Here is a 23,935-nt window from a genome sequence, read left to right on the forward strand (position 1 = left end):
CTCGTTACTCTGCCAGATCAATGTGATGGAAAGCCACCCACTTCCTCAGGTATCACTCTCCTTTCCCCAGTCTTTTTTTTTTTTTTTTTTTAATATGAGATGGAGTCTTGCTGTGTTGCCCAGGCTGGAGTGCAGTGGTGCAATCTCAGCTCACTGCAACCACCACCTCTCAGGTTCAAGCAATTCTCCTGCCCCACCCTCCTGAGTAGCTGGGATTATAGACATGCACCACCACACCCAGCTAATTTTTTTTTTTTTGTATTTTTAGTAGAGACTGGGTTTCACCATATTGGCCAGGCCAGTCTCAAACTCCTGACCTTGTGATCTGCTTGCCTCAGCCTCCCAAAGTGCTAAGATTACAGGCGTGAGCCACTGTGCCCAGCCTCCCCCATCATTTTTAAGATAACAGTCATAACACATGTTCCCTGCCACAGAACCCATAGTCTGTAAAGATTTATTAAATGCTTTACTGTGCTGCAAAATTCTTGGGGGGAAATGTAAGCATGGAGTGATCAGTATCAGAATTTCACCAAAATTAAAAATGGTAGCTTCTAAAAATCTAAAATATTTTCTTAAGTATTTTCTCTTAAGATGTTATCGAATTAAATTAATAATTATACATATCTACAGAATACACAGTGAAAAAATATATGCATTTATGCTATCTCTATTAAAATGCATTTATCTGCTTTTCTGCACTTTTTACCTAATTTCTTTTTGCCCTTAGCAACTTGGCTTTCTGCTAACTCATTTAACCACTAATGGCTGTAGCTTCCTTTCTTGAGATGCATAACTGATATTATGAACAAACACTGAAGATGCTAAACCGAAGGTGTTACCTAGGATGCAAAGACCATCTGTGCAGTTTTCGGATTCCTGGCTTAGACCTTCACAGAATTTGCCCCCATTTCTCGGGGCTGGTGCTGTGCACTCCCGGATCCGCAAATGTTCACACTCTGGACTGCAGACGGACCATTCGCTCCACACTTCCCAGCTCCCGTCCACTTCAAAGGGAAACAAAAGAAACCATCATTAGAATGAATCAAGTAGCTGTCAGGAGACTCACCCCAGGACTGCTGTTGTTCTAGAGCTGGATTTTAAGGAAATAACCACCAAACAAAAACAAAGAACATATCTACTTATCTTCTCTCCATGGTTTCTTTCCTGAAGAGACAGGCTTACAAAAGCAGTGGTATAATACTCTTGCTATTTCAGGATAAGACCAATTACTAAATTTAGGCAAGCATTCGTATTTTCAGCACCACTGGGTTTGCTAAAAATTTGTCATGACCCATTCTTTCATGCCCAAGTACATCTTAGGTGGACAGATAAACTGTGTGCAGTAACCACTGATAATCGGCTACTTTCTTAGGGGTTGATCACTTAGAACAGAGTAGAATTAACTATCTTTAAGCCCTAGCAGCCCCTAAACAATACAAAGTTAAACCCAAATATATTGATAGTATTAAACTAAAACAGGTCAGTCAAACCTCAAGACACCAGGACTTATATAATTTCTTGGGTCATGGACTGCTGCTGTATATAGAAATGAACAAACTGAATTTAGTTCCACTAAAAAGCAACCCTAGAGATCATGGCAGATGTCTGAGGCAATTGCCCTTTACCTCCTAGGAATAGTCCAACCATGCTTATGTGGGTTATTTAAGATACTGCAATTTTTTAATTTAAAGCAATTAGTCAAGAATAGGGTAATATAAAAAAAAAATATACTGAACTTGAAGCAAAATGTCTGTGTCCTTGTCTTGGATCTGTCAACTTATGCCCTGGGCAACCCTGGGTGAGTTACTTAGCCTCACTTTACCACGTCTGCCAACTTGGGATAATAAAACTCACAAGACAGGAGTAAAAGACATTATGTATGTAAAAGTATCCTGCACAGTACCTGGCACATAGTAAGCACTCAATAAATGCTTATTGAACATAAGTCCAAAATGAAACTCCAAGAATATGCTGCTGGGAAGAGCCCCACCTTAACTTCGACTGCAACTAAATTTGCAATTTTATTACAAAGACATGAGGCCCTAGTCTAGTGTCCTGGGAGTTAATGTTCTGTAGTGCATGTGAGACCCAGGATCAATTTATTTCTCAGTGGGAGGATATGTGTTCCATAAAGTCATCTTCCATCTCATCTATTTCTTGTTGTATAAATTGGGTTACAGCCAGTAAGAGACAAAGGAATTTATAAAAGCCATACTTGGTAAATGAAGTATCTCTTTTTACAGAAAGAAAGGTAAGCATAGACCAAATGTAAAACATAGACTGCTGTGACGGTGTGCAGTCTCTACCAACTGTCTTGTAAATCAGTACAAAGCTAGAACTGATAAAGTGTTATGATTAACTAAAGATAAAGAGGCAAACATTTGTTACCCGTTCTTTTGTGCTTTAAGACAATTTATCTAATCCCTGCTAACTATTATACAAATACAGGCCACAAGATGGGAGAACCCAAGGAGAGAAGGGAATGGCTTAGCCCAACCAAACACTGGCAGTATAACAAGACTTCATAGCATTGGCTTATTGATGGTGAATGTTCAGTGTCATCTGAGTATTTAAAAATATGCCCCAAAACATTGCATAGAGGTATTTCACCCATGTTCCTGCCAGGACAACAAGCTCTACATTCGCATCTTGGATAAAGGTTCTGTTCTAAGAACTTGGGAGAGGGTGACTTTGGAAAAGAAAGTAACATTGATTGCTTCACACCAGCTTAATAGTGTTGGTGGATCAGAAGGGAAAAGGGAATCTGCATATATCTCACCAGGACAAAGAGAAGTGCAGGTTATTTTCTGCACTGACATTCCCTCACAAAAGGCCCCACCATTGAGAGGAGCTGGGTTGGTGCAGGTCCGGGAACGTTTCTGCCATCCTCTACCACAGCGAACATTGCAGGCTGACCACTCTGTCCAGGAAGACCAGCCTCCATTCACTGAGAGAGAAAAATGGGGAGGGGAGAAAAAAAGGAGAGAGGTTTTTACTGATTGCCTACTATGTGCAAGCCACTGTGCCAGGTGCTGTGAGTCAGGCATCCGGGGACCAAGAGGCTATGCAGCCCCCACTGGCTGCTCCATCATGAGACAACAGTGGGGTCACCTCATCCAGTCCTCAGCCTATTCATCTGATATAGGAGGGACACAGAATTTGCCTTGTAGCGAAATTATAAGAAATAGAAAGAACTGATCAATACATCTCTAAAGCACTTGAATATCCAGAGTATAAGAAGAAAATATCAGCATTTGAATATCTATGACTTTAAGTGCTTCAAAAATAAATCCCAGGGCTCTTTTATTGTGGAAGGGAATGCCTTTACTTAAATAGCTGGGAACTTCTTTTATACAATACCTGAGATATTCAGCAAATAGTATTGTTTGTTTTTGGAGGATTTCACATACCAGGGGAGAGACTACCTGACAGCAAGTCTAGGAAAAACTGGGGTGTGTGTTGGGTTTGAGAGGCGTGGGAAGCAGAAGTTGCCCATCTCAATTCTTTTCAAATATAAACATAATGGAAGAAAATAAACAACTTTTTATTATTTTTAAAAGAGAGATTGGAAATGTCATTGACTGTCACACTGAAGTCCAATATTGGATGGAACAGCAAACACATTAATAGAAATAGTGATGTTTTTTCACCTGCCAGATGGGGGAGGCAGGATAGAGCACTGCAGTGAATGAACCCCAAGGTCTTTGCAGTTCTCTATAATCAAAGTTTTAATAAAACACACGTCCCTCTACCTCTCTGCTTTCTGCCCTCCCTATCCATTCCTGGCCTTTGGGCTGGTCTTACCGTAGACCACCACAGTGGCAGACAGGCTTCTCCTCTTAGCCACGATGTTGGCTGCCATGCAGGTGTAATTTCCTGAGTCCGAGAGCCGTGCCTGCCTGATGATCAGGTTATGGTCAGCTCTGGTGTCAATGTTCTCGTCTTGTTCAGAGTCAATGGGCTCCTCATTTTTCAGCCATTCCACCTACAGGAAGAAAAGAATGTTTACAAGTCAGTAAAAAATCAGAACTCTTTTCTGGAATTGCGAGGTGAGCAGATTCGAGTGTGGGAGAGAGATGTATCTAAAATATAGAGCAAGAGCAATGATTGGTTTCTTTATTCCACAGCCTGTTCCTTTTATTTAGTAAATTTGGTTTTATTCAGGAAATGGATACTCAAACTAATAAACTGGAAGCAGGAAAAGAACACAAATACCCTACATTGACTTTGACCCATTTTCTAAAAATGCAGTGGAGGAGAGAAAAGAGGTGACTGCAATTAGGCCATTTCATTTCAATACAACATTCAAGATGATGATGATATTTCAATAATTGGTCCAAAATAGAGCTCAGAAAAATCAACATATAAATGTAGAACTTATATTTTGTGTTGAGAGGATATTACATTATAAGACAAGGTTTTAAGTCAAGATGCTTGAATTTAAACAAGTTTTGATAAAGGTTGGAGATTGTACCAAGGCTATAGTAATACAGCTTTAAGAAATCATAAGCAGATAAATTAAATTTAAAGCTCAGTGCTCTGTAGATTTTGAGATAAGTCTATTTGGTGATCATTTATGTTACTCCTCCAGCGAGCAGAGACATTTAGGCCTGGGGTTATGTCACTGACACAGTGAGGGAGCTGTCCAGTCCCTCTTCTGGAGAAGCTCACCTTCGCCATCCTCTGAGCACGGGCTATTCCCATTTCTGATGTGTTTTCTCCTAGATGCTGAAGAACCTATTTTATTCTTCCCAGTTTTATCTTAGTCTTATCCTTGGTCCAAACTTCTCTTTCCTTGAACACATAAGGAAGACACAGATGGATGCCTTCTGCTCCCTGGATCCTCAATTTACTCCAAGTGGAGATATACCACCCTAAGCCCCTCTATTTCATCACATGCCAGTTTCCTCTGATCTAACTGTGTTATTTCCTTATTCACTCTCTGCTTCCATACCTAAGCAACCTCTCTACTCTCTAGTGCCCCTTGGTAGGACTAGACATATCTCTTGTTTAACAACAAGCATTCAGCTCTAGTTATCAGCATAGGGAAAACACAGTAATGTAACTGACGCATCAAAACTGAAATTTATCACAGAAAGCAATGTCAATGATGACATCAAAGAGAAGTCACACAGAAGCATACACATCAGGGGTATTTCATCATACTCTGATGAAATGCTCATCAAAAGCTGCTTTTAGAATAAGATACCTCATTTGATTTCTTAAGTCTAAAGAATTCTAATTTATCACCAATAAAAAGTATCATCTGTTCTATAATCATTCGATTTAATAATGATTTGTTTGTCTTTGTAAAAAGGGATTTATTTACCAGGGAAAAGCATATAAGAATCCTTCCATATTTACCCCAAGTACTACCCCGTGAATGAGCGCTTAAATACCCCAAATCATCACCATCCAAAACTTACTTTAGAAGCAGTTAATTTGAAGGAAAATGATACCAACTAGCACAAAGAAGAGATCTGAGAACTACAGTAAAACAAAGAAAAACTGCCAGAGCCGACTGGTACAGACAATGAAGTAAAAAAGCAAATCTTACTACCAAATCCTGAGGTTCCTGATGGCACCAACCTGGAAGTGTAGGTACTAACAATGATCAGAGCCAAAAAGCACTGCTCTCTTTTACCAAGGAGGGCAATAGAACCAATTTTATAACACATCTGACTACCAGCCTGCGATACAATGTCTTCCATTCACTACTACCATTGTTAATTCAGAGTCATCCATTTGTTCATTTGACAAATATCTAAACATTTGTTGAATGTTAAAGATTGTACTAAGAGCTGGGTAAAACTAGGTGAACAAAACCTAGATGGTCTCTTCTTGGTAAGATAGAAATAAGTATATCCACATTCTCACCAAACTGTAATAGTTGAGAGTCACATTGTCTCACAACAATGATTATAAGAAATAAATTACTTCCCCTTGAAAATTACCCAGTTTTGGGTATTTTGTTATGGGCAACAAGAAGTGGACTAAGACACCATCCTGCCATGATCTGCTTTCTGGGATTTTTTTACAGTGGCTTCTTAACTGGTCTGTCTGCAGCTTCTATTCTTACCTCAACAGTTGATTTTAGGGTGTAACACTTACTGTAAAGTCAATGGAATTAGATCTTTTAAATTATCATCACTACTATGTCACTGCAAGGAAGAAATTGGTCAGCTTAAAGCAGGTCTGGGAACTTTTGCTCCACCTCTACTCACCTTCTAGGTCAGAAATTCAGGGGGAAACCACCTGCTTTCTGATCAATTCCGTATACTTGCTATTTGTAGCATCTAACAAGCACTTCTCCTATGACTCCAGCTCAGCCGGCCTCTTCTTTCATACTTCTCCTCCAACAGTTGGCCAGGAAGTAGAGAAAGTCTAGCACTGACCCATAAATAAATTATTCATAGCAAGTAGACAGCCGGAGAGAGCCCTGTGGCCCGTGCTCCTGAAGATCGAAACTAAAGGAGCCCTAGCACTTGGAAATCAAGAACAGCTGTCCTAAAGGAATCTTGGCTCAGAGGAAAATTAAAGGTACAACTATCAAGAAGAGGCTTGGCCTCAAATTGAAAAACTTACAGAAAAATAAAATCTTACGCGAAAAAACTAGGCCAATAAACTAGGAAAATATTTGGCATAATTTTGATAGACAAAAGGTTAATATGGATGGTATGAGTAAAAATAATATGAATTCTCAAGCTTTAAGTTGATAATAAAAACTCATTCCAATAAATCTGGCATAAAGATGAACACACAGTACATGAAAAATAATCCACAAAACACATGACAAACAATTGAATAAATATTTTTAGCACTAACTATAAAGTCTAATGATTAATAAGTTAGAAGCTAGAGCAATATGTTTCCTAGCAAAATAGCAAAGATCAAAATCTCTCTCTCAAACACACATGGAGTTTTTATTTTAGTGATTTTGTTTGTTTTTTGTTGAGAATGCATACCAGAGAACATTTCAACTACTGTTTAATACCACGCTATGGATTGAGTATTTGTCCCCTCCAAAATTCATGGTGAAATTTAACCTCCAGTGTGGCAAGATTACAAGGAGCCTTTAAGAGGTGATTAGATCATGAGGACTCTCCCCTCATGAATGAATGAGTGGATTAATGAATTAATGGGTTATCATGGGAGGGAAACTGGTGGTTTCACAAGAAGATGAGAGACCTGACCTGGAACATTTGACTGTTCAGCCCCATTGCCACGTGATGTCATGTCTTGTGCCGCCTCTGGACTCTGCAGAGTCCCCATCAGCAAGAAGGCTCTCACCAGACACAGCTCCCCCACCTTGGATTTCTCAGCCTCCAGAACCATAAGAAATCTCTTTCCCTTAAAAATTACGCTGTTTCAGGTATTTTGTTATGAGCGACAAGAAATGAACTAAGACACTGTCCTACCACGATCTTTGTGGGAACTTTGCAGTGGTTTCTTAACAAACTGGTCTGTCTGTGGCTTCTACTCTTACCTCTACAGTTGATTTTCTACAAAGGGCTAAGACCACACCGCTTTCTAGCTTGAAATCCTTCAATGGCTCTGAATCTTACTTAGATTTGTTACCCCTAGGCTAAAAAAATCCTTCTATGGGGTCTAGCATCCCGTTACCTGCCTCAGAGCCTCAAGCTCACTCCGCTTTAGCCCTGCTGTACTCCTTGCTGCCATAGAAAGCTGAAAACAAGTTCCAGCCTCAGAGCCTTCATACCCACTGATTCCTCTGCCCTGAAGAACTTTCCCATAGGTGGTCCCATGGCTTAATCCCATTTTGCATTTAAATCTCAGGTCAACTGTTATTTCCTTACAGTGGCCTTACCTAATAACCCTTTCAAAAATAGTAAGCCACTCTCCTTCCTCCCTTCCTGCTTTGATTTTTTTCCTAATGCTTACCTCCATTTGTTAGTCTTTTTGTTGTTGTTGTTGAGACTGCTGGATCACAGCAGTGCAATCATAGCTCACTATAGTCTTGCCCTCCCAGGCTCAAGCAATCCTCCCACCTCAGCCTCCTGACTAGCTGGGACTATAGTCACACCACCACACTGGGTTAATTTTATTTTTATTTTTTGTAGAGACAGGATTTCACTATGTTGCTCAGGCTGGTCTTGAACTCTTGGGCTCAAGCAATTTACCTCGGCCTCGTAAAGTGTTGGCATTACTGGCATGAATCACAGTGTTTGGTTCCATTTGATAGTCTTAAAGATAGATATATCATTTGTACTTATCATTATAGGTTTAGGAATTTACCAAAAGAAAATATTAAGGGTGCAGGTGAAAATTTAACAACAATAAATTATTTTTGATAGAAGAGAGAAATAAAGAGAAAAAAAAGGAAAAAAGAGGATGAAAGGAAGAAAGAGAAAAAGCATGCCGTAGGTACATGTCAAATAATGAAGCTTTTTTGGGGGGGAGAGGAGCTAAAATCATCTGTTAATTAATTTAATATTATGTAAACATTAAAGGTTCTGGTTTCAACTAGTAAAATCACAAAAAAGTGCTCATAATACATGAAAGAGTCAATAGATAAAATTATGTGTATTATCATAAATGTATAAAACAAAAACAATCATAAACATATATATGCTTAAAGTAAACATTGGAAGAGAATGCAATGTTTATAGAAGTCTTAACTGGGGTAATAGTTTTTTTTTTCTGGTAGTTAATTATGGCAAATTCAAGGTAAAATCTTTCATAATCTAAAAACAAATTAGCTTTTAAAAAATCTTTTACTTATCATGTAGCACAGTGATTTTCAAATTTATATTTAGCTACAGAATCTTTTTTCAATTCAAAGCTTATCTGAAATCCAAAATGAAAATGAGGATTAAAAAAAGGAGGATACTATGAATGATGCAGAAGTGAGGTTTCTGAGCTGCAGACATGAGGGATCCTAAGATGCATAAACTTGGTCACGCCAGGTCTACTGTTTGCACAACTCTGAAAGAGATGATTCACACCCTCCCTTGTCTATGTAAAGGATGCTTGCTAGAGATGTTTGGTGCACAACCTGTACTGTCATATGAGCTGGCCCTGCCTACGGTCTACCCCTAATCACTCACAGGCCCTATGGACATATACTATAGTCTGCTTCTGGGTCTTCCAAAATCAGAATTTGAAGAATATGTATAGGATAGGCCGGGCGTGGTGGCTCATGCCTATAATCCCATCACTTTGGGAGGCCAAGGTGGGTGGATCATGAGGTCAGGAGTTAGTTCAAGACCAGCCTGGCCAAGATGGTGAAACTCTGTGTCTATTAAAAAAAAAAAAAAAAAAAAAAAAAAAAAAATGGAGCTGGGCATGGTGGCAGGAGCCTGTAATCCCAGCTACTAGGGAGGCTGAGGAAGAGAATTGCTTGAACCCGGAAGTGGAAGTTGCAGTGAACCGACATTGTGTCACTGCATTCTAGCCTGGGCGACAGAGCGAGACTCCATCTAAAAAAAAAAATAAGAATTATAGGATAAATGAGGTCTCATAGGTGTGTAACTATATATACACAGACACACACATTTATACACACACACACATATACGCACACTTCTGTGGAAACCCGCTCTCATGGCTTTCTCATGGAAATGACAGGTAAGCATCAAAAAACTTTTTACATGTATACAGATCCCAGCACATCAGATATATGCATATGCTGGTATACTTGATGTTTATGGTGTTATGACTGGGGTCCATCAATCCAATTATGTCTATAAACAATCAACACAGTAGTAGACACTTAACTGTGGAACTGTTTTTTATTCGTAACCTAATAGTTTATCCATTTAACTGATGGCAGGATCTTTATGAGGAAATCAGTTTGGTATTTTCTGGGCTTATAAAAGTGACAAATTGCACTTGGATTTATGCTTTTGTCACTTAGAGAAACTTTAAAACATTTTTGATGAGCTAAGTGCTCCTAATGTAGAACAGTTTAATAAATAAAATTGGAAAAAAATTCTTTACACCAGCAGTTACAAACTAAACTGTTCCTGGGGGCCAGGGAGGCAACATAAATTAGTGAACTGGTGCTGGGTATGAGACCTCCATGTGCATTGCTTGCATATTAAAGACAAGGGACCGTTCTTCATTTCCACAGAGGAATGAGCTCACACTCATTTCTCTTAAAAAATGTGGCATTTTCTGTCTTCTTTTTAGACAGAGGCATGGGTATTTTTTTAAATGATAGTGCAGTGAAAAATGACAATGAACTCATTTTTGCTTAATAATCTCTTTTGCTTTTCATATGTCACAGTGGTCCTTAATTTATAGAGTATTTAGTTTTAGCATCAGTAATTGTAGGAAAGTGATGACTGTGGCAAAATGTAGACCACAAGACCTGTGCAAACGTGTAGCCACTAGTTAGGGTCAGACTATCATTACCATGAGATAACACAAGCACAGTGTGGCCAGGTCTCTACTTCAATGTAATAAAAAAAAATTACGTGAATTGAAAACATTACATGTTTGGTGCACAACTTTTCATGGAAAGCCAGAGATGTTTATTTCAATGTAATTTTTTTTATTCTTACACGAGAGCCCACATATTATAAAATATATTATGAGGACTAAACAAAATATATTCACGAGTGAGATGTAGATTTACTCCCCTTCTCCACAAAAACCACAATAAACCAGGCTTCCGACCCCTGGTGAATGTTATCACAAAGAGGAGCTCAATGCCCTTCACTGGATTTAATTCCCTTTCACTAAGTCATCTTCCCCAACCATCCATGAATGTTATGGTGCATATGCGTTACTGCCCACTCTCATGGCTTTCTCATGGAAATGACTGACAACCAAATAACTTTTGAACCTATATCCAATATTCTACAGATATGATAAGGGTTTGCATGTATGCTGAGTTCAGAACTTATTTTATAATAAATTGCCTACACTGTAAATCCCTAATTAAGCTTGTAACAAAAGCAATAGGGATTTTCAAATTAGCATTATGGGATCAATAAATTGACCACCTTGAGGCTAACAGACATTTGTATCACTTATCCACATGACCTCCTGCTAAGAGGTCATCTTTTTGACAGAGAGGCTTAACATTCCTGAAGGTTGTTGAAGGCATTCACCCCTTGGACAAACAATTCTTTATCTGGTTTCTACTTATTTGGTTCAGATGGATAATCCCAGTTCAGAACATGCAAAGAAACTAGTTACTTAGAGGTAATGAGCTTATGGATTTGCAGAACGCCAGCATTCATTAGCATAGTGTTATATACAGATGGTCTGCAATTTGTAGATTTTTTTCCAGTTTATAAACAAATCTGGAAAAGCAGAACATCAAAGACAATTAGATTTCATGCCAGACAGCAGGTTCCTGATCAGTCATTCTGTTTAGCTGGGGACAGAAGGTATGCAACTGATGAGCTTCTAGTTTTCTCACCAATAGGCAGCATGATATAATCAGATTAAGGGGGACACTTCATTGGAAAGGGAATGGATTGATGCATTGTGGGAGATTATGTTACCTGACACCTGGCTTACATATGAATAGTCTGCATGAGTCATAATATATCACTTACTCTGACCTTTCATTAAAGACATCTAGTATGTATATACATAAACCTTACACCTAAATGTTTATTTTCACCAGACAATAGGTGAGAATTTTCATGCTCCTGTTCTCGTTCTTAATGTTCTATAAAAGAATGAGAAGGAGAGTGGTGTACGCTTTAGAAATGAAAAACAACACAACAGCAAAAACCCAAAACTAGTCTAGAAAGATGAGAAAGCTGCTTTAAAATCGAGCTCTGCTAACATGCAGGACCCCAAGTCCCTTGACCTTTGAATTCTAGATGGGACCAACCTGAAAATCTACCCTCATATCCCATAGAAACTGCATATTGGGGCCATTAACTGATATCATCTACCACGTGCTCTTACACTTCATTCCTAGCCCTATCTCTTGGGATTTGGTAGATTCAATTTCAAATGGAGTTGTTCATACACATTATAGATGCAACCGCAGCTTTATGACTTCTAAAGTGTCTCAATTCATCTCATTGCCTGTGATCATTTCCTTTTTGCTATACTTGTCAGCAAGCTCCTTAAGAACATGAGCAATATCTCAAATCTCCCATCTAAGGGTGTTCAACGGCACCTGCTGAATAAATGTGCTAGCCCACATTGCTGTCCATGCAGATTTAGAGGTGGTGCAGTATACATACATGCACACATATGAGAAGACTTCAAACTATATTTTATGGGTAGGGGCAAGGGAGAGGTCCATTATTCTTTGCTTTAGTTCCTAGAGTTGAGCATAGAAATGACCTAGAAGAGTGAGATTGCTGATATAGCTGTTCTTCAATATATTCTGGGAGCCACTAATATTTCATAATGGTACACATTTTTCATACTGAATTTTATATATCCATTTAAGATTTATGAGTTATATTAGAGTAGTAAATATTATTTTCACATTATAATCAAAAATGTCTTGGAAAGACAACCATATTCAGTGGGACAGGGTAGACGGACAGGGCAAATGTATAAAGGGTAGAGCCAGGAAAAAGCTGGAAGGCCACAGAAGTTCCCAGTATGATCACTCCCTACATAAACTTGAAGCTATCGTAAAGGTAGCATCTTACAAAAACCAAGTCTGATGTGTTTTTGTGAGAAAACAGGGAGAAGGATGAGCTCTGCATTCCAGCTGCTGAGGGGCTGAACTGAGTTGGCACCCAAGGACATGAGGCAGGGACAGCCTGCACCAGGCAGAGGTAAAGAGGGGATTCCAAGAACCACCAGGAAGCCTCTAGACTCACACTGGCCTAACCAATATAGTTCTCATTTGCTTTAAATGGTAGCGTGAGTTTTGATCAAATGGATTATTTCCCAGCCTAATAATGACGTCTAGCATTTCATGAACACTTACCATGTGCCATATACTCTTTTAGACATTGTACATGTGTTAAATTAATCCTTAAAACATCTTTATGGGGTAAATACCATTTTTATCACCCCCATTTTATAGACAAAGAAACACAGATCTTAACTACCTTGCCCAAACCATATACACGTGCATACACAAACACACACTCACACACACACACATATATATACACATACACATATACAGAAAGACATAATTTGATTCCAAGTCTGAGTTTAAGTCTCACTTTTATCCACTAGGCTTGGTCATTCTATCATTTGCTAGATTGGGTGGAAAGACCATTGGTTCCTTTCAAAATTACATTGAAATACAGAGACTTGTCACCATTAAAGAAAATTTTGAAAACATATTTTGGGCTTTTATGATCATTCTGAAGGAAGAATTGAAAACAGTTTTTTTGGCAATGGCATCATTATTAGAATAAGGGTATTGTCTCCCAGGTGGGTGATTTAAAGGACAACTCTCAGTTGAATGCACATACTCCAGTTATATCATTACTGTCAGATATTCAGAATGTGACCTAAATTATTCTGGAATCAAAAAGTTACTCCAGCTCAGTATCTGTCCACGGGTAGGTCATGAGAAGTCAGGCTAGACCCCTCAACATTATCTAAGGTCTCATTTTGCTTTTGGCACTGCACAGAAATGAGTGCAGCGTGCACCCATGAAGTCCTGCTGTGGTGATATATCCTAATGTCTTAAAACGTTTAAGACTGACTGGATCGAAGTCAGCTGGGAAACTTATAGGAAAGCATTTGCTTTTCTGAGAAAAGGGACTGGTATTTCTGTTCTTGTGACTGTATTGGACATGAATGTGATTTTAATGACATGGCAGCCATTTTGGGATCGTGAGGAAAAGGCAAAGAAAACCACAGTGCTGTCGGCTACTGTTTTTACACTCACAATTGAACATATAGTTATTCAATACATTATCTTATTTGATCCTCACAGCAACCCCAAGATAGGCAAAGAAAATTTTACTCTTCCCATTTTACCGATTACATGATTTGCCTAAGGCTATATGCTTGGGAAATGGTAGAACTAGAATTAGTAGCCTTCAAATATATATGTTTTTTCTACCACAAGGCCATTACCCATTTTCTTAGGCTTCTTACCGATGACATGAAAGGCTGCTCCTTAATATTTTCCTGATTTGACTTAGCATTGTCTAATAAGTCTCCACTGAGATTGAACCATTACACAGTGATGCTTCTCTGCTCACAACGGGGCATATTCTTGCCCAATGTTAGTTTAGGCCATTATTGCTTTGTCACTTTCGGATTAGATGTCACCTGTCCTCTCCTCTCTCCTTGATGATATTTCTTTCAAGTTATTTATGACAGTACTATCATGTTTCCCCTTTTGTCTTGCTTTTCTTTGCAGGCTCTACAGATTGATTTTAAAGACACCTACACTACAGTTTCTTCAATTTAGCTCCACTTATCTGATTAGGCATCACAAAAGGAAGCAGAAATGTAGCTTAATTGTGAAGCCATTGCAGTAGAACCAAGCAAATGATAGAAAACCTCATGATCACAGACAGAATCACACTCACTGATGCTGAATGAAATGACAGACATCAGTACCTCTGCAGAAGCCTGAATACTGATTATGGAACTTTGTGTTCTGACATTGTGTGTCTCTTGTCAGACAGTGTTGTCCTTTACTTTCCCCGTTTCAGTTGTGAAAGTCAGGTGCAGTCTCATACTATTTTTTTTTAATTCATTATGACAAGTAAATGGTCTCTGGGAAAGCGATCATCCCCATCCACCGTTTACTGAAACTGTAACGCTGTCATGAGGGAAGAATGAAACATGCTTACTTTCGTGTAAAGAGTATGCAAGAAGGATGATCAGAGGAAAAGAGCATTAAACAGAAGAAACAGAAATAGAAGAATGGGGAGAGAGGAGAGAGGTGTAATCAAAAGGCGGCTTGTAAGGGAAGTTACATGCTGCCATTTGCTTTTCAGCTGTGTTTTCCGTAGTAGGACACATCTTGCTCTTTGCTATTTCTACTTTTGCTTTTTCTCATCTGCAAAGGGGGAAACAATCTGCTTTTAAATCTCTGGTGAAGCACCACCTAGAAGATGCTGCCAAAGCCTGATATCCAGAGTGCTCTAAAACATAGTGTGAAGCGCCCTTTCATCTTAAAGGATTATTCTTGGCTGGGAGACCTCTCTAAGATTATAAGGAGCTGGCTTTCAGTGCCACTGAAAACTGGTTCTGTATTCACATTTACCCCCTCCCTCCATTATCTGAGGTATGTAAATAATGTTTTAAGTGGTGATGAGGGAATATTAGTTTTCTTTTTCTGTTCCTTGTTACCATGTAATATATCCTCAAGTGCTGAGAAAATACCTCATTAAACCACTAAAGATGCTGAATGTTCCTACATAAATGAGTATTAGAAGCTGATGCCTGAGTTCCGTACAATTAGATAATGATATACATACACATATCACACATGCAGGTACATGCATCACTGGAGAAATCAAATCTACAAAGAATGAAAATAATTTTGTCAGCAAGGAAAGGCTAATAATGGAATGATCGCCAACGAAAATTCAGGGACACATATGAATGAGCTCGGATTCCATATATTGGGTGGCTAAGAAGGAATCAGCATAATTATAAATTTGTTCCAATTACAGAAGGTAATTATTGGAGACCAGCTTACAGCATTATCAAAATTAAAACAGCAGAGTGCATCTATATTCCAGGTAGACGCCACTGAGTTAATTGTGCTTAAGAAAAAAAAAAAAAAAAGACTCTACACTTATTTATCTTCCATTCCTTTGATTACTAGATACTCTATCCAAGTTTCCCTTCAGCTGACAGACACAAAGTCACCATGGAGGCAGAAAAACATTTAAAAAATCATGCTTAATATAATAAAACAACTGCAAAACAACTAAATTCAAACTCTAAAGTCTTGTATCTATACTTTATCTACATCAGCGGTTCAGATAGTGCTTTTAAATTTTAGACAGGAATTCACATTACCTCTCGTGCTGTCTCCAAAATACTAATTAAGAATAAAACTGACACTAATTCTGTCATTACCTGCTCCAAACAAAAGATCTTTATGCAGAAATCAAGTGCTATTTTATTATAATACAAAGGCATACCCACTGCTGTTCATATTATTTGTTTTCATTTGACTTTCCATTATACCTGTAACCTGTTACTGTGTTAACCATTGCTAACCTGGAAAGAGCAAAGTCAAGTCAAACATATTTTGAGAAGGATTCAATAGATTTAGTCTCCAAATTGTATAGCTGAAAATGCAATTCCATTTAATGAGCTAAGATTATACATTTATATTAGAATATGCCTACCAATTAAGGAAACAGATGTAAGAGAGACACGAGATCACACATTAATGAGAGACAAAACTGCATTTCCATTGTAACTCAGCACAGTGGGTTTACTATTATGAATGGTGGCCAACTCAGTGCAAGTGGGGCAAGGAACAGAGTAGGAGAAGAGAAGGGACAGAAAGGAGACTCACATTCTACACATATTGATGATCCAATATGTGTTAGATGTGACAGATAATATTCTAGGTTCTTTCTCATCTTGAACCACTTGGTATGTTTTCATCATCTAAAAATAACTGAACATCAAAGAACTTAAATATGCCAACATATTCAAAATTCTACCATCTATATATTTATTTTACTTTAAGTAAAATAAATACATACAAAATGGATACATGTTCAGAACATGTAGGTTTGTTACATAGGTACACATGTGCCATGGTGAGCTGCTGTACCTATCAACCTGTCATCAAGGTTTTAAGTCCTGCATACATTAGGACTTGCTCCCCACCCCCAAAAGAGCCTAGTGTGTATTATTCCCCTCCCTGTGTCCATGTGTTCTCATTGTTCAATTCCCACTTATGAGTGAGAACATGTGGTGTTTGGTTCTCTGTTCCTGTGTTAGTTTGCTGAGGATGATGGCTTCCAGCTCCATCCATGTCCCCACAAAGGACATGACCTCATTCCTTTTCAGGGCTTCATGGTATTCCATGGTATATATGCACCACATTTTCTTTATCCAGTCTATCACATATGGACATTTGGGTTGATTCCATGTCTCTGCTATTGTAAATAGTGCTGCAATAAACATAGAATCAAAATTCTGCCTTCTTAAAAAATAAATAAACAAAATCCTCTTTTCCCTTCATGGTCAATCTATGTTGAATTCTTTACCAAATATTCACCTCTTGCCATCATATCCACTCTATCAAATCATCGAAATGGCTCTTGCTAAGATCACTAAGGATTTTCAAGCTGTTACATTCGGTGCATATTGACCTGTATTCTTATTTTACTGTTAAGGGTAATGATGGCCATTCTTGAATTTGTTCTTTAACCTGTTTTTATAATACCGTATAGTCTTTCCTCCTCCCACTCTGGCCATTCCTTCTCTATTGAAACATTCAGTGCTGTGTTTTTCTTTTTCTTTTCTTTCTTTTTTTTTTTTTTTTTGTGAGATGGAGTCTAGTTCTGTTGCCCAGGCTGGAGTGCAGTGGTGCAATCTCGGCTCACTACAAACTCCGCCTCCTGGGTTCAAGCCATTCTCCTGCCTAAGCCTACTGAGTAGTTGGGATTACTGGCGCACTTCACCACACTTGGCTAATTTTTGTATTTTTAGTAGAGATGGGGTTTTACCATGTTGGTCAGGCTGGTCTCAAACTCCAGACCTTGTGATCCACCCGCCTCTGCCTTCCAAAGTGCTAGGATTACAGGCGTGAGCCACCATGCCTGGCCCAGTGTTGTATTTCTTCAAGTCTCAGGTTTAGGTCCTGTTCCACATCTCACTACAAAACCTCTCCCACATGATTATACCCAGACTCATGTCATGCATGGTCATACACTGAACATTCCCAGATTGACATCTTCAGTTCACTGACCCTCCTGGGCTACAGACCCTGAGATACAGAGATGTACTACTCAGTGTCTACTTCTGTGTGCTTCAAAGTTACTTTCAGCTCAACATGTCACACTGGACTTGGATTTATTGTTTTCTACATAAATAAGAAAGGGAGAGATTATTTCTTTACCTGTCTGACATTAAAATATTTGAAACTTTTCATGAGACATACTCACCGAAAACATTTAAAGAGTTGGTGACAATAATATTACATTAAAAAGATCACTTTTGATAATGTATAGAACATGTGAGATGGGGAGGGGCAGGCACAGCTCGTAACAGAGAGGTCACTGGGACACTGTAACAATGCCGGGGAGGAATTACAGTGGCTTGAATGGAAGGTTTATGATGTGTATATAGTAAAGAATTTTGAAAAGGAATAAGGGGGTAAATTAGACTGGAGAAATTTGCAACTGACTTGCTATTAGATTTAAGGAGAAGGGAATCAAAACTTGGCACCCATATTTCTGACTTAGACAAGTGATATAGGGAACACCAGGTGAAAAGGTCATTTTTGCATGCTGTACTGGTAGGTACTGACTATCATCTTGGTCCCTAATACACAAAGAGTCCCCTGAAAATCAATAGAGTGAAATGAAGAAAGAAAAAAAGAGAGAGCAAGAAAGATGAAACTAAATACAACAATAGAAAAATAGGCTAAAGATGTGAATAATTCAGTGATGCTTATAGTTAAGTTTGAAATGCACATAAGATATTGAAATAAATATTTTCAACACAGATACGTCATGAGCTCCAGACCAAGTCAATTACTTTTGGAACATATTTATTCAAGCCTTCAGCATACATTCGATCAGAAACTATGGACAGATTGCAATCATGCAAAAAGTGTAAAAGGGAAAGAAGCAGAGGTGGAGGGGAGTGTGGGTTAGGGTACAACCCTAAAGCAAAGCAACATTTTAACATCAAGGAAAGGAAGAGGAGAATGCAGAAACATGCTGATCATAAGGTAAGAGACAATCAGAAATTCATGAATCATGAAAACCAGGAAAAAAACAAAACATTTTAAGTACTGAAAATTTTCACTGGAGTAAAAAGTGAGTCTGGGTAAGGTCCCAGGCTCCATTTCTACAGGAAGATCCTTCCACAGTATGTTAATTAAAATCAGTTTAAAGGATTCCACCCTTGTCTTTGTTATTTTAATGCAAATAAGAACAATAAACTATACTTTCCCACTCTGTTACTTTTTCTCAATATTCAATAAAACTTTTCCAGAGTCAACTGTTCTCTTGAAAAATAAAGTGGCATCTCTAACTCACTCACAACTGCAAAACCAACCCCAGACACATAAAATATTAAAATATAATAAGTGCAACCACAAAAGTACTGTAAAAAAGCATCAGTAAATATTCTTGTAATATTAGGATGAGGAAGGAGTTACTACATGGTATGAAAACCAGAAGCCATAAAGATTGATTATTAAAATGTAAAAGTTTTATATAGCAAAAGGGTAAATAAAGAAAAAAGTTTTAGAAATGTTTGCAGCATGACAAAGTGTTGTTATACCAATATAAAGGATGATACTAAATATATTTTGCATTCAATAAGAACAAAAGCTGGTTAGTATGTTGAACCAGTATATACTGCCTGGTCTTTAATATACAAAGAGCACCCAAAAATCAATAGGAAATAAAACTCCAACAGAAAGATGATCTAAGTACTTGAATAGATTATGTAAAGGAGGAAAAATACAAATGAAGAAGTTACCTATGAAAAGTTGTTCATCCTTACCAATAATGAATATGAAAATGAGATATTACTATTAGGCTGTTGCCAAGCCAAATATCGAATCTGAGGTTTGCAGAAGTATAGAAACAGAAGTTTTTATTCACTTTTGGCAAATCTAAATTAGTACATTCCTTGTGTAGGAGAATCTTACAACTTTTATCAAAAATGAAAATGTTTCTATAATTTAATGTAAAATTCCACTGATTCCAGGAGAATAATCATTAGTAAAAGATCAAGAGATATATGCTAAGAGTAACTTTGATCACAACTTTTTTATAGTAATAAGGAAATTGGAAACAACTCAAATGTTCTTCATGCGATTAAATCAATTTTGGCAGATTTATTCAATGAAATACTATACAACCATCAAAAATTATGCATTTCTTTTGTAATAGAATGGGAAATATCTCCATGAAACTTTCTTGAGCACAAAAAGCAGATCAACAAATTGTCTTGTTATTATGTCTACATTCAAAGACACAGATAAATATCTGAAAGGTAAGTCAACAAATGTTATTTAAAAATTTTGGTGATTGGTAGTTTTTCCTTATAGGTTCCTAGATTGCTATAATTTTCTGTCTGAGCTATTCATTAAATATTTCTGGCTCTCTGTTTTACAGGTAGATTGTATTTCCTGGCCACTTTGTAGTTTGGCAGGATTATGTGTCTAGTTCTGGTCAGTGAGTTGTCAGTAGAAGAAACTTGTTAGTTCCAGGACAAAGTAGTCAGTTTCCTGTATTGAGATCCTCCAGACTTTTCTCTTTCTCCCTCTGCCACAACAACTAGCTAACAATGTTTTGGAAAATGGCTACTCCATCAGCCTTGAAACACACAGCTATGTGTCATGAAACATACAGTACCCAGCTGATATGTGATGGCCTTATAGCATAAGAGAAAAATAAATCTTTCTTGTGTTAAGCCGCTGAGATTTCTAAGTTGTTTGCTACTTTATCATAATTAGACTATCCTATTTTCTGCAATCTATATTATGTTTATAAGCAGGGGGAAAAAGCTATTTTCATTAAACAAATACATGTTCCAAGTTTGGGAAAAAAAATGTCTAGAGCTCCAGGTCTTTAAGAAGTAAACAAATTTTCTTATATTGTTTTTCTTTTAGTTCTATAAACTAATGTATTAACTAGAAACCAATCTATTTCTCGATGGCTAGCAAGCTAAGTGTTTGTCTCATACCACATTTTACCTTTCTGGCTATCTTCACCTAGTAATTTTAGACAACTATTTTATTTTTGCATAATCTTACACAGTGTGGATCATGGATAATGTACCACTGTGTCAAAACTCTAGGCTCTAAATTCACAGAGGGAAATTCAAATGAAATTACATTGCCTTTACATGTCATAGGTATTTCAGTTGACCATGCAATTTCACTAACCAAATTGAGTTTTCATTTCTGTTTTTATTTTTTAAATAACACAGGTAGTTTCATGAGTTACAAACATTCCAAGAGGAATCTAAAAAGAAGTAGCTTTGCACATCCAACATTTTCTCATTTGGGGAGGGTGTTTACGTTTCTCATCTTAATCAGCCTGGTCAATTAAATTGGACAGTGTTCTATTTGTTTCTATCCAGTTTATTCTCCACCTCTTTGCATTCTGGTTTTTATGAACTAGCTCAGAGCTGTGGTTTGGGCTTCACAACACTACAGGGAATGTTTAAAAAATAAACTATATTGCCTTTGTGACTTTTTTTTTAACTTGCTGAAAATGAGATTTTTCAACAGCCTCCATTCCACAGCCCCCTCCTTCATTTTTAATTTAAATTTTGGTACTAAAATGAGTTTACAATATTCTATTAATATCACTAGGGAAGACACTTCTTTCCAATGCAATATAGTGATTAGTCTACAATTCTCCTCACTCCAGTCCTTCATTGTTATTCGACCCTACTGATGCCTATATAGATAAAATATTTAGCAATTCATTTGCCTTAAAAAGTCCGCCTTTCCATATTACTTATTTCTTCCTAGGCATACATTTACAAAAGGAAATTAAATTTCCATGCAACACTCATTCCACCATAACATATTGTTTGAAAGAGGGAGTGGTCATAGATTTATCTCCCTAATAATCCATTCAAAGAAGGAAAACCATAGTCAAAACTGTCAAAAAAGAAAGTACAATCAAGTGGGGAATTAAATATTTGATTATTTAATGAAAAATAAATGTATATATGAACATATTAATGTTCATATGAAAGGGACATACAGTTCATAATTAAACAAATATAGGGTAAAAAGCAGTAATATGCTAAAAAATAAATGTGTGTGTATATATATATATATATATATCCTCACAGATAATTCATCAGTTCGATAATTTACATCGACATTATTGAGAGTTACTTCTGTGCAGTACTTATCTAGTCCCTGTGAGGTCAAAACCCTATTCTTCCTCTGCAAGGTTAAAAGAAAAAAAATAGTACCTTCTCTCCCCTACCTCATGGGCTTTTGGGAGGTTGAAATGAAACTGTAGAAGACAGCTTTTTGTAAAAGTAGAAAGCAATAAATTAAAATAATCTGGTAGCAGGTTTCCAAAACCCATGGTCTCATTTGGGTGTAACATCAATAGTTGAAAGAGACTGAGGCCAGAACAGTAGCAGCTTGTACTGGATCCTACACACCACTCGAGGGGCTTACGCTCAGCTTTGAAGACCCTGAGGAGCCACTGAAAGGAGGAACCAAAGGAGTTCTGCTGAAGAAAGCTCATTATTCATATTTTTGTTGGCTGCATAAATGATAGACTGGATAAAGAAAATGTGGCACGTATGCACCATGGAATACTATGCACCCATAAAAAGGATGAGTTCATGTCCTTTGCAGGGACATGGATGAAACTGGAAACCGCCATTCTCAGCAAACTGACACAGGAACGGAAAACCAAACATCGCATGTTCTCACTCATAAGTCGGTGTTGAACAATGAGAACACACAGACACAGGGAGGGAAACATCACACACTGGGTGGTGGCGGGGGGGCTAGGGAAGGAACAGCAGGGGACTGAGGAAGTGGAGAGGGATAGCATTAGGAGAAATACCTAATGTAGAAGATGGTGGCGGTAGCGGGGAGGAGAATGGATGCAGCAAATCACCACCATGGCATGTGTACACCTATGTAACAAACCTGCATGATCTGCACATGTACCCCAGAACTTAAAGTATAATAAATTAAAAAAAAAAGAAAACTTATTATTCTGACAGCAACGTAGACGGTGGTAGGTGACACTGGGGAATGAGAAGCCAGAAAGGAAGTCATAATTCCATTAAGGGGGATAAAGGATGAGAGCTTGAATAGCACAATGTGGTTCAGATGGAGAAGACATAATGCGTAAAACAGCATTGACAACTAGTGATAATTTAGAATGAGAGTAAAGGCTGGGCACAGTGGCTCATATCTGTAATCCCAGTACTTTGGGAGGTCAAGGTGAGAGGATGGCTTGAGGCCTGGAGTTTAAGATCAGCCTGGGCAACAAAGCAAGACCCTGTCTCTACAAAAACATAACACATTAGCTGGGCATGGTGGTGCACACCTGTAGTTCCAGCTACTTGGAAGGCTGCGGTGGGAGGATCACTTCAGCCCAGGAGTTTGAGTTATGATCAAACCACTGCATTCCAGCCTGGATGATAGGGGAAGACCCATGTCTGAATAAATAAATAAAAAGAAAATAAAATATATTGAGAGAATAGATGAGTGAAAGGACCTTAAAAATTACTAAAAAATTTCTAGCTTTGGCAACTTGATTAATGGGTCCAGATCTTCAAGGTCAAATGTCTTTTCATACATGTCATTGGTGAGGTAGTATGGGACATTTTAAGAACCTATCATTGGGCCAGGCATGGTGGCTCAGGCCTGTAATCTCAGCACTTTGGGAGGCTGAGGCGGGTGGATCCCTCGAGGTCAGGAGTTCAAAGATAAGCCTGCCCAACATGGAGAAAGCCCGTCTCTACTAAAAATACAAAAGATACCTGGGCATAGTCGCATGTGGCTTTAATTCCAGCTACTTGGGAGACTGAGGCAGGAGAATCACTTGAACTCAGGAGGCAGAGGTTACAGTGAGCCGAGATCACACCACTGCATCCCAGCCTGGGCAACACAGTGAGAGAGACTGTCTCAAACAAATAAACAAACAAACAAGAACCAATCATTGCCTTAGGCAATTGGACTCAACCCAGTTAAAACAGACATCCAAGCAACATGTAGCAAACTGTTTCTGATTTGAGAATAAAGCACATTTTACCCCAAGATCTGTAGAATCATCATCAATGAAAACAGTGCATCTCTGTGGGCTTCAGGTTGGCAGTGATAATTTTACAGGCAAAACTACAAAATAACTGCAGT

General features: G+C 38.0%; 1 protein-coding gene across 5 annotated transcripts in view; it reads right to left on the reverse strand.

Annotated features, from left to right (window-relative positions):
• Positions 1-23,935, reverse strand: part of UNC5D (unc-5 netrin receptor D) — a 241,832-nt gene that overhangs the window by 107,668 nt on the left and 110,229 nt on the right. For 3 of the 5 annotated variants that reach the window (XM_064368645.1, XM_021675859.2, XM_064368646.1), the window contains exons 4-6: positions 3,805-3,985; positions 2,780-2,947; positions 840-1,004 (exon numbers count right to left, since the gene is read on the reverse strand). In XM_064368645.1, the coding sequence (XP_064224715.1) occupies positions 840-1,004; positions 2,780-2,947; positions 3,805-3,985 (514 nt within the window). The remainder of the gene's footprint in view (positions 1-839; positions 1,005-2,779; positions 2,948-3,804; positions 3,986-23,935) is intronic. The other 2 variants (XM_064368648.1, XM_064368647.1) reach the window with 1 other exon arrangement.

This window comes from Aotus nancymaae, unplaced genomic scaffold (genome assembly GCF_030222135.1).
Source record: "Aotus nancymaae isolate 86718 unplaced genomic scaffold, 86718_ANA_hifiasm-v0.15.2.pri h1tg000079l, whole genome shotgun sequence".
NCBI classification, from domain to species: domain Eukaryota; kingdom Metazoa; phylum Chordata; class Mammalia; order Primates; family Aotidae; genus Aotus; species Aotus nancymaae.